The sequence below is a fragment of the Leptonychotes weddellii genome, chromosome 4 (genome assembly GCF_054177405.1).
Source record: "Leptonychotes weddellii isolate Sample4059 chromosome 4, ASM5417740v2, whole genome shotgun sequence".
Taxonomy (NCBI): domain Eukaryota; kingdom Metazoa; phylum Chordata; class Mammalia; order Carnivora; family Phocidae; genus Leptonychotes; species Leptonychotes weddellii.
Genome location: NC_138372.1, coordinates 50,548,138 through 50,560,657, shown reverse-complemented (window position 1 = coordinate 50,560,657; position 12,520 = coordinate 50,548,138). Strand labels below are relative to the sequence as shown.

Below are 12,520 nucleotides of genomic sequence, written 5' to 3'. Positions count from 1 at the left end.
CAGAAATTCCATAGAATTTCAGTTAACCTGCCTCTTTACAACTTTTGTTTTCATTCTCACCCTAAATATCTGCCAACTCTAAGCCTGGAGTTTCATCGGAAAATTATTTTAATAGCTGCAAGATTTAAAATACAATTGATAAATCCAATAACCATCATTGATAAAACTACAGAAAATACTTGTTTAATATGATAAAGAATATCAGCATAATTTAAGAAATTATACCTTATATATAAAACCAATAACCAATTTCATAATTAATGATAGTCTATGGCATGGCAAGAGTGACACTTATCACTATTATTATTTATAAATAATATTGTATTGTTGCAATGCAAGTATTGAGCAATGCAATAGGAAAAGATAATGGAAATAGTAAAAGTTCTGGAGAATTCTGATGCAGTATGGCTGAGTAAGCTCCTATTATACCACACTGTCTCAATGACTATAAACTCTATATAAGATATTCAGAACACACACACACACACACACACACACACACAAATTACCTGAAGACCCTAGAGAGTAAACAAAAGAAGGTGACAAAGAAAAGGCATAGAAACTTGTAATAACTGACTTGCATTGAGCAAAGTTGCTATTTTTATGGCTTTTAGCTTGAAGGGTGGATGAAGTTGGCACTGCATGGGGCATCTAAAACTCCAACAGAAAACTTATGTATTTTTCTAGCCAAAAGAATCAGAGAGCAATGTTCAGGGCAACCCAAGCTTCTAGAAATTGAGGAGGGACAAATAGAAGAGAGCCAAAGATGGTAGCCCCTATCCAAGTCTCTCACTAACCCCTGAACCATGCATGTTTAGGGAGACTGCAAGGAGCCCAGCTAAGGATACAACAACTGAACTGAAATTTGAGCTGTTGCTCCAGCAACAGAGTGTATTTTGAACCTGATCAAGTTCATTGTTAAAATAAAAACATCAATAATCTTTGTAGGGATAGAGTAGATTCACCAAAGTCTCCCTCTACATTAGAGCCAATCTGAGCCAATCTAGGAAAAGCTAGATCACTTTTTCCAGTTCTCCCCTTTTACTCAGAGGTATTCTGCTGTATCTATGTATGAGTAAAGTTTCTATGTAAACTAAGAGGGCTTTTTTTTTGGCTCAGTATTTGAAATTTAGACTTTCCCTGCATTTGGAGAAATAAATTTTATATATGAATATAATGGAGACAAAGAAAATAAAAGTTAGCAGAAAGTGTGAACATAGTCCAACTTTTTAATTTCTGTAGATTTGTTTCCTCCTCTATAAAGTGTTATTAACATCCATATCATAGGGGGTTTTTTGAGGATTAAGTAAACATTATATTTAGAAGTATTTAAAGAACTAGACAGCTGTTAGTTATCATAATTAGATATGCCAAATATGAATAATCAAATTTAAATTATTTATCAATATACCTGGAAAGGAATAATTTCTAAGATAGTTTTCCATTTTTCCTGATGTTCAGGTGAAGAATGCTAACCCTTTGCATGATTTATATTTATATCCACAGAATACACAACCATGTAGAAGAACACTGGGTCCTACCATCATTTCTCCTGCACCCAGGATTCAATCCAATGCTTACAGGAAGGAAAAAGACTCTACTTTATTTGCAGGTATATATTTTGCGTTTTTATATTGAAATAGCTGAAAATTAACTGTATCTAACTTTAAGATACAAGCTTTAAGAAAATCTTTAACCAAAGAATATCAGCATCTGATCATATCACCACATTATTTCTCTACTTAATAACATCTGAATAATCTCTATTACAAAAATGGTAAAATCTAGATTCCTTAGTATGGTATATAAGATCTTTTCAGTCTTCTATTCTGTCTCTTTATCCTTACTGATTCTAGTCACAATCTGTTCCAACTGTTGTGTAACTTGATCCATTCTGGTCTCTATGCTCAGAACATACTTCTCCACCTGATAGATGCTTATTCATCTTGAATATTTGGGACATTTACAGCTGTATTTAAAATAAAATCTGACTATATATGGCTCAAACAACAAAGATATTTATTTATTATTAATTAATTAATTTTAAATATTTTATTTATTTATTTGACAGAGAGAGGGAGAGAGAGAACAAGCAGGGGGAGTGGGAGAGGGAGAAGCAGACTCCCCACTGAGCAGGGAGCCCGATGTGGGGCTTGATCTCAGGACCCTGGGATCATGACTGGAGCCAAAGGCAGATGCTTAAACGACTGAGCTACCCAGGTGCCCCAAAGATATCTATAATCTCAAATAACAAGAAGTCTATCAGTAAGGCAGCTCCAGGATTGGTTAATTCAGGGGCTCGATGAGATATATCCAGTCCCTCCATTGTTCCTCAAGTTTCTTAAAAAAGTAGTCTGTCCTCCTAGCCCTACTTTACAGTTTGGTGCCTATTATTCAAGATAACTTGTATGAGTAACAACATATAAAACCAATAACCGATTTGATAATTAATGATAGTCTATGGCATGGCAAGAGTGACACTTATCACTATTATTATTTATAAATAATATTGTATTGTTGCAATGCAAGTATTGAGCAATGCAATAGGAAAATGCCCCCCAAGCACTCCAGCAGACCTCCCCTGCTGTCTTCTTGGCTAGAATAGCTTAATGCACCCTTGTCTCAACCAATAAATCATTATCAGCTTAGATAAGTTTTTCCAACTTTTAACATGATACATATAAGATATACAATAATATAGAGTAATATATTAATAATTAATAATATAATATATAAATGTTATATATTATATATAGTCATATATAGTATATGATATATAGAGAAAGCAGAAGATTCAGCTTCATGTGTCCTAATTGTCTTTTTCTGTTAGCTGAACTTGATTGTAGTATTTTAGTGTTTTGTACAATTATTACTAAGGACACATGTAATACACTGTATTCTATCTCACTTTTTAAAATGTTGGTCAAAAGATGCTAAATTAAGTTTGTGTCTAAATTGATGTGTTATAGCTCACATTTTGAAAAGCACAGGCTGAGATCATTTAAAGATTCACTTCCTTGAGTTAGGAAGGAGCCCAGCCTCCCATGAAAGACATAGTTGTTTGGAGAAAGATGAATAAAATCAGAGTTCTATTAGCATAAAAGGGGGAAAATGGACAAGAACTCTTTTAACCACATTATTTTCCTCTGCAGTGGTTCCTAATAGCAGGCTGTTCTACTCATTCAGCAAAGCAAATTTCCCTTTATAAAATTTCTTGAGTCTCTCTACCGAAGAAGCATTATAGTTCTTTTATCAAAGTCCCAAATTAAGACTTCTGGGAAGTTTGGCAACATAAATACAAATTTATCCTGGCCAAAGTGAATAACAAAAAGAAGAAAAATTCATTAAATTGAAACTAAGACATTTTATCCTAAACTCAAAGAAAATCTGCTACATATTACAAAATGAAATAGTTTGAAAGAAGATTCCAGAAGTTGATTCACAATTCCATTTCCTAAAAGAAAGGAAGAGTATTTAAAAAGCCAGTAGAAGATATTCTGAAAATACTTCTATTAACCACTACCTCCTCACCCTCCCACCCCACCACACACTCAAAGAAAAGGGGATTGTTATTAGTGATGTATCACAGAAAGATGTAAAACCTCCCCTTTGGGATCCCTTTCCTCTTTGCAAGTCAACAGCAGTCCAAATCTGTATTAGTGTTTTGAGAGAAATGTAATGATCATACCTAGCCCTTTCTTTCTTAGGCTTCCCAGTATTGCTTCGGATGTACTCAGTTAGGGGGAAAACCTCCTAACTTAGAAGAGCTAGGTCTTGAAAGGGGGGTTGACAACAGAACAGACAAGATACAATTTCCTAGGAATCATCTTTCCAAGTATGAATAAGAGCCACAAGGGCAACTGTGTAAAGAAAAAATATATGACTCCATCAAACAGCCCAAGAGCTATGAGGCCTTTCTTTGACTAAATGCCTCCTCAAACTTGCTTATCCCAAGAGAGAGGACTCTAACCCATGTGGCACTTCACACATAGATGGACAGAGTACCCACCACCATCACCACCTCATTAGAGTCATGAAGAGGTTTCACAGAACATATAGTGCACAGAAACAAATTTCCCCATAATGTTTCAGGGCTCCAGCTCCCTCACCAGCTTGTTCAGGCAGCTGAATGCCTGAACTCATAACATAAGGTAACATCTGGATCTAAGGGGAGAATTTAACAGTATCTAGATAAACAGGGAGAGTGTCCAAAGATTTTCCTCTATTATTTTTGGACTAGTCTCAAGCCTGGATTTAAGTGTCCTGATTCAAAGGTGAGTAGATGGAAAAACAAGAACATGGGACTTTTTAAATATCTTGTAGCAAATAAAGGAGATACTTTAAAAGATAGCTAATGGTCACATTCTGATGGAAATTGTACCCTGTGAAACAGGAAGAAATTTAGACAATAATTGTTTCATATGCTCAAGAGATTAAAGAAAATGAGGATTCTGTGAAACAAGATTCAAAGATATAAAAGATAATTGCCAAAAATGAAATGGTGCTGTCAGAGCTAAAAATATTTTTAAGATAATACACAACCTAAAATTATATTAAAGTAGCGAAGAGGAGAATAAACACTGGAGTAAACCAAATCAAAGGTCTGAATGGCAGGTTTAGGAAAATCACATAGAATGCAATGTGAAAGGACAGAACTATGACTGGATTAGACAAGATAATATAATGAGGGAAAAAAACAGGTATCCAAACCTGAGATAACCAGTGTGTTTGAAAGAGAGAAAAGAACAAATTGAATAAACTTGCTGAAAAAGAGCATAGGAAAACTATCTTGGAATAATAGAAGTACTCAATATCTTGATTTTGTTGATGCTTATATGAGTATATATATGTCAGAATTCATCTAACTATACATGTAAAATGCATGCATTTAATTGTGTGCAAATTATACTTCCATAAGTTAAGTTAAAAAGAAAGCAAAAGACTAACACTGCAAAAGTCTAAAACACCAAAAACAAAATAATTTAGGGGCTCCTGGGTGGCTCAGTCGGTTAGGTGTCTGACTCTTGGTTTTGGCTCAGATCATGATCTCAGAGTCATAGGATCCAGCCTTGTGTAGGGCTCTGAACTCAGCACAGACTCTGCTTGAGGTTCTCTCTCTCTCCCTCTGCACCTCCCCCCTCTTGCACTCTTGTGTGTTCTCTTTCTCTAAATAAAATTTTAAAAAATAATTTACATCTAAAATAATCTGAAGAAAATAATTTAATAATAATCTAAAACAATCTGAGAAAAGAGTTTGTATAAATGCAATAAATATTAATGTTTCATTTAAAATACAAAATAAGGTTAGTTTTAAAGTCAATGACAATCAAATACATAACATACTTTATCAAATTCTGCTCTTCTCTCTGTGCATTCCTAGTGAATTCCTTGGCGTTTTCTTCCAGCTCACTAATTCTCACTTTGGCTATGTAATCTAGAGATATAGAATTTATTTTCAAGATTTCCAGGTTTTTTTATATTGACTTTTTTGTTCTTACTTCAGCCTGTTTTCATCTCACAATATCTGTTTTTTTATATGAATTTTTTTCATTTATGTTTTTGAAGTTCCTAAACATACCATGTTTTGTCAAGTCTAAGATGTCAACAATGACACTGTCAAACTATGACATGATGCTAATATATACCTTAGAATTTTAAAGTTGTTTTTGGATTCTTCTATTTAATTTTATTACTGAATTTATCTTCGCTTGTTAACTTTGTTGGCTGTCTTTCTTAGCTTTATATTTTTCATATGTTTTAAAATTTTAGAAGTTTCTCTCTTCACTTGCCATTTACTCACTTCACCTTACTCCTTCCTTTCCAGAAGTTTTGAAGTTGCTGCCACTCAGACCTCATGGCCCTCAGGATGAACCAGATTTTAGAGTTGTGAATGTTCCCTCCCCTGCTAGGGAAATACTGCAGATAAGGCAGATCCAGTCATCATGCCCTGAAGTGGTTTAACTTAGTTCCTGGTTACCCAGTTGGCCCTGGGAAGGAGTAATTTTTCACAAGCCAGGGAACCTCAACCCAGCCCCTTGTTTCAAGCAGTGGACCTGGTTCTTCCACTTGCCTATCTCATTTCTGTAAATAGCTTCGCTGAGGCTACCCAATCGCTGAGGCTAAAACCTAGAAATCATTCTTGATTTCTATATTTCCCATATCCATCCATGAATCAGGATAGTTGGATTAGCCTCCAAAATATAACGTGAAGCCAGCTATTACCCAGCACTCCCTCTGCTACAATCCTTGTCTAATCCATGTCTCATCTAGACCACAGCAATAGCCTTCTAATTGGTCTCTCCATTGCTGCTAGCGCCCTCCACATTCCTCCATACCTCCACAGACTGTCCATCTCAGAGCAGTTAGAGTGATGTTCCTAAAGCATAAATCAAACTTCTGTCTTATTCTGCTTAAAACCCTCTAAATGATCTCTGTTATAACCAGAATAATGTCTTAAGTTTTCTGTATGTCCTATGTGCCTCTATATGATTTGGCCCCTGCTACCTGTCTCTCCCAGCTTTCTCCACTCTCCCCCTCATTCACTACACTCCAGCAATATTGGCCTTTCAGTTCCTTCACCATTCCCAGCTGATTTCACAGTGAGAACTTAACACTTGCTATTTCCTCTGCCTAGTAGTCTGTTTGCCCAAAGCTTCACCTGGTTGCCTTTCTTTCTCAGACTTCTATTCAAATATCCCCTCCTGAGAGAAGCCTCTATAGCCACCATAGGTGAGGTGCCATGTTTATTTGTTTTCATAATACTTACAAGTGGTTGAAATTATTTTATGTATTTATTAGTTGGTTTATTTACTTGTTTATTGACTGTTTCCTTTTGCTGGAATAGAGCTTTTGTGGTAAACTGTTATGCTGAAACATTGATCCTTCAGCCTTCAAGACTGCTGGGTTGGCCTTATGTCAGTCTGGCTACAAAGTGTACTTAAGTGTTTATCCCAGTGTACTGTATAAGAAATATTAAAATGTTTGCCATTGGGGCATCTGGGTGGCTCAGTCGGTTAAGCATCTGCCTTCAGCTCAGGTCATGATCTCGGGGTCCTGGGATTGAGCCTGGAGTCAAGTCAGGCTCCCTGCTCAGTGGGGAGTCTGCTTCTCCCTCTTTATCCCTCTCCCTCTGCCCCCCACCTCTGTACACACTCTATCAAATAAATAAATAAAATCTTTAAGTAAAAATAAAAAATAAAATGTTCACCATGATGTGAAAAATGTTGGGAAGCACTGCACTAGAATACAAACTACTTCAGGACAAAAGAAAAGTTGAATTTACTGCTAATAGCATATATGTCTGGGAACACTTCTAAGAAAGTAGGGAAATGCTGGAGTGTCCGCTAAGCATATTTGGAAGAGTTCAACCCTGGACACCTCCTTCATGCCAGATGGCAAGATCTGTTTGACCTCTGCTAACTAACCTCCCTCTTTACCAACAGTGTTTAACCATCTGAAGCTTCCTGCTGGCTAATAATGACTACATGTTGGAAAGATTTGAAAATTTGGGAATGTCTTTCTTCCACAAAAATGTCCAAGACCAGTTTTATGTTTGATTTGTCTTAGCCAAACATTAGATCCTTGACCTCAGTCTTTTCCAGTTCTGTCTTGTTCACTTAAGTTCTTACTTTTAAAAAAATAAAAGTTCTAACTGAGTAGTTACTACAGATCAAGCACTATACCAGGTGCTTTTCATTGTTATTTTACATTGTAAAATATTTTATACAAGGTATTTTCTAAATGCCATTATATATGTGTCACTTTTATGAAAATTGTTTATAATTTCAGCTCAAACTGTAAAAAACCCTGAGGAATCATTACATTTGTCTGGTCACTTAGAAGACTGTATCAATAAAAGGTAATTTATTTTAATGTTTTCATATTTTATTGTGTTCAATGATGTTTCTAATAGGAAGAGTTCTGCCTTTTATTTTTTAGTAGACCAGAATGGATTTATTCGGGCACATTATTACCATTTAGGACTGTACTACAATGCAATGACTGGTCTAAGAGTGCTCTACTCATCAGCAGCACATTCATACCTTGAACTCATGTTCTATCTGCTTCAAGTTCATAGGCAAATGGAAAGAAGGGCATGGAAAAATGAATAGAGAGAATACAATTGTGTTTTTCTAGTAGAGACAAGTTTAAATACACTACAATATGGATGTAAGAAAAGTAGCTTTGTGGTTTTGTATAAAGCTCTGATCTTTCTCATTAGATACTCAGATTGAGTAAAATCATGTTAACCCAGCGTGTTTTACACTTTGGAGCAATAATGTACAGCCTCTCTAAATTTATCTCAGTCCTGTTTCTAAGACGGTATCTGAGTATGTGATGAGATGCTCACTGGACTTTTTGACATTGAGGAAAAGGTACTTGAGTAAGTATCTTGGTCAATGCCCTTTTACTGCTGGTTTCATTTCTAGGTGTTCTGTGGCTGCTGACATCTGTGGTTCATGAATATAAGATCTATTCTCTCTGACCTTGGATTGGGTCCACTCTCAGCTCTCATTAGTGTGGTAGAACCCTCTGAGCCTCCGTCATGACCTTCATCTGTCCTTAGACTACCCATACCTCACTCATGCCAGGCCTTTGATATGGGCTACCTCACCCCTGAAATGGCAACCACCTTGGTAAGCCTAGACTCAGTGTCCATGTCCTATGTGAACCAAAGGAAATCTGGAATGAAAACTATATCCTCTTTCGGCCTTTAACTATACCATACCATTGTTAACAAAGCTGGGGCCACCCTATGTTGTCAGGAAGCTGCCTTACAAAGCACTTTTTCCCCCAGAATCTCAACAAAAGATATGGCGAATACCTCTCTACCTTTGGTGGTTGTCCTTACGCTACATAATATATCTCGTCCACACTCAAAAGTCAAAGAGGCATATATATTATTGTATTGCTTCCACCCCTGCTTTTGCCATTTCCCCCACACACAAGGCAGGAAGGAATGGTCTTGTCATGTGGAAAGTGTATGGCTGAGGATTTGGGGGAAAAGCTGGCAGTGACTTTGAGGGATCGGGGAGACAGACCAGAACTGACAAACTGAAATCAACCCTATCATTATTTATGCTGAACTTGTGCTCATTTTCAGAAGAAAATCTCCCCCACAGATGGATGAATTTAGCACGGAAGAAAACAAAACCATAAAAAATGATCAATTAAGTGAATATTGCTCCATAAGAAAGAAAAGCTTGCTTCCCTTGTGCTTTGAGGATGAATTGAAAAAGCCAAATGCCAAGATAATCAACATTAGTCCACCAAAGACAGTAACTTCTCACGTGGTAATAATATCTACTATTGTTCAGTAAATATGTGTATAATTGCTACTTGTGGGAATCTTATATTCTAGTGACTGGAATCTTTGATAAATCCTTTTTACTTTTCAGTTTTGCATTACAAAGTGACAACACTTAGATTCTTAATGCTCTTTTTAGAACTGCCACCCCAAAAGTGGGGATTCCTTTGCATCAACTGAAAGTTTTGTGTTTTTCTTTATGAAGAAGGCTTTATCAAATTTTCTTGATTATAAAAGAAATATAAAGCAAAAATGGTATTTTCAAAAGGGGACTGCATGATGTTTCACTTTTCTAAGTCTATTTTAGCTATTTGAAGCAGAAAATACATACATTAAAGGCTATTTGGTAGCTCACAGAGTCTCTCGGAAGACTGGAGAGACAATCTGGCTTGAAAGCTATACAGTCAAGAAAAAAAAAAAGAAAGCTATACAGTCAGGAGTCACCCAGTTACAACCCCAGACTGCTCCACCGGGACCCATGCTTTTGTTATGGAGTTAATGACTTTGATTCTGGGCAGGAGATACTATTTTTAAGATCTTTGACACTGCTGCCCTTCAAAGCAGATATATCTGCTGCCATTCTCACTAGAGTGGTTTTCACAATGCCCAACTTCTGCCAGTGCTTGCCTTCTCTGAACTGAAAACTATCTCAGGTGTATCTGATTGGCAGAGCTTAGGTCACATGCCCTAACCTCAAGGGAGGCTAATAAAGCTAGTTTCTGTCTCTGTTTAAGAGTACGTAGATTTGTAAGGTGGAAAATTCCCAGAGGTGTTGGACAGACCAAAAATATGACAAATCTCCACTACTGTGGCTAAATAGGTAGCATTGACATCCCAGTGGATTGCAAAACTAGATTTGTCATCATCTTTTAGTAATTATAGGCAATAATATACCTTTGTCACTAAGTATGCTGATGTACAATTAGATGATCCTTGGTTTCTTACTTCATTAATTATATTTCTAAAGGAAAGGTAGCAATCATTGACTTAAAGTTTGCAAAGTAAATACTGGTAATATGCATAGTTGACCAGTTTCTTTAAAGTTAATCTTTTTGCCCTATAATGGAAATATGGAAAAGAGTTTAGTGAGTAGCTCCTACATACAAATTTTGCTAGTACTGTGACAAAAATAGTCTATTTTTAAATTCAATCTATTACTTTGGTTATTTTATTCTGCAAATACATATTGAGTGCTTTTTATGTGCTAAGTAAGGGTTGGAGTACAAGAATAAATATAATATTGTAAAGATACTTTTATATTCTTGGAATTATTTATTAGGATATCCAGACTTTGTAATTTTGGCTTATAATTAGTTATGTCTCTTAAGATCTTTGGCTCAATTCATTTTTTTGGTATGCTTCTTATTTCTGAACGTGGGAACCTAAGAAATGCCAGAACAATGTTCCATCCCACCAACTATCCTATTTTCCAGTGACAACATCGCACACATCTAAGAAATATATTTATTTTGTCATATCTCACTTTATTCAAAAAGGATTCTAGTAGGCCAAAAGTTCAGATTTTACTAATATCTCAGCAGAATATTAAGAGAAGGAAGTGTGTCACATACAAGTACATTTTTTTGTGTGTTTGAATACCATTATTGTTCATATTAAAAACGTCTCTGTAGTCATTTTTAGAATATTTTGCCATTTTATTTTCATGTTGAAAAATATATATAGCCTTCTTGTCTCACTAGACTGATGACTAAATACTCTTTTCTTTAATCCACAGGAACAAAATGACACAAATCCCATAATTTTCCATGAGACTGGATATGTACAAATGTTACTTTTGACAAAAAATAAGCTTCCTTTCCATCCTATAGAAAAGGAAAACATTTACCCATATAAAAGAGCAGATTTTGTTTTAGAAAGAAATTGTGAAATCCTCAAATCTTTAATTAGTGATCAATTTATTATCCCTTCCAAACCTAAAAGAATTATGCCTACAACATGGAAAAGAGATATACAAGCAATATCTTTTGAAGTGGGCCATAGAGTTGTAGAGGGTAAACTAAGAAAGAAAACTAATAAGCAGACACTTGAAAACTTATCCTGGAGTAAACTGTACAATTTCTCACAGACTTTTTCCAGCCTAACAAAAAAATTTGTTGGCTTCTTTGATAAAAGTGTTATTCAAGAAATGAGTGCTAGACATGGCAACTTTGAAAGAATGTTTTCTACAGTAAAACCAAGGAGCAAATTCAGTGCCTTACCAGTCAAACATTGCTCAAAGCCTTTAAAAAATATACTCAAAGTCCATAAATTAAATAATGTAACACCAATGGATGATTTGTTAAACTAGTCAAATGAAATTTAGACACCTCAAAAAATATTGTTTATATAGCAATATTTAAGTAACAAAAAGCAAATAATGAAGTTCCAAGATCATAGAAGAAATTCTTACCAAAATAATGTTCAAATGGATGGTATAAGAAAGCAAAGCATTGACATTGGAATTACAAGTCAACAGTCATCTGTTCAAGAAAAGCCAACATTTTTAGTAAATAAAAGGACAAAATTAGGAAATAATTATCAACAAGAGGAACTAGTTCATGAATTTTTATGATCTCAATTAGATTCCTCAATTATCAGCATTTCCACGGTTAAGTCTGATTTGAGACCAAGAATGACACAGACTGTTTCTGGTAATTTTGCTGTTGGAAGCCAAATAACATCAATAACCTTGCTTAATAATTGAGTATCAAATAAGACAAATGTACCATTAACTTGATGCATGTGGAATTAATCGTATATCAGCATTTTGGATAATCATTGGAAAATAGTATTACATTAGCAATTCATGCAATTAAAAAGACTGTAAAATTTAAAATAGCTTTTTGTTAGTAGACACTGGAACTTCATTGCTATAGAATGCCTTTTCCAAGTATAACTTTGACTTTTTTCAGAACTGTTAAGTAATTTAAAAGAATAACTTATCCTTAATAAGCTAAAAAAATTTGATAGCAAGTCCTATAGATTACTGAACATTACATATATTATTATATTGCTATTTTACTGTTTATCGTTAACCCAAGCAGTATAAAGGCAGAACTCAAATTAGAAACAAGTTGGATTTCAGAAGTTCATTTTTAATCCATTTGTTTATTTATTTTTTAAAAAGATTTTATTTATTTATTTGACAGAGAGAGACACAGCAAAAGAGGGAACACAAGCAGGGGGAGTGGAAGAGGGAGAAGCAGGCTTCCC

The 12,520-nt window shown here is 35.1% G+C and overlaps 1 protein-coding gene across 1 annotated transcript; it reads left to right on the top strand.

The window, feature by feature from the left end:
• Nucleotides 1–366: 366 nt before the first annotated feature.
• On the top strand, nucleotides 367–11,630 carry C4H1orf141 (chromosome 4 C1orf141 homolog). Its single transcript, XM_081817085.1, is given in 5 exon segments — nucleotides 367–402; nucleotides 1,462–1,612; nucleotides 7,789–7,858; nucleotides 9,104–9,293; nucleotides 11,043–11,630. Coding segments are annotated over 5 exon segments (1,035 nt in total).
• The last annotated feature ends 890 nt before the right edge of the window (nucleotides 11,631–12,520 follow it).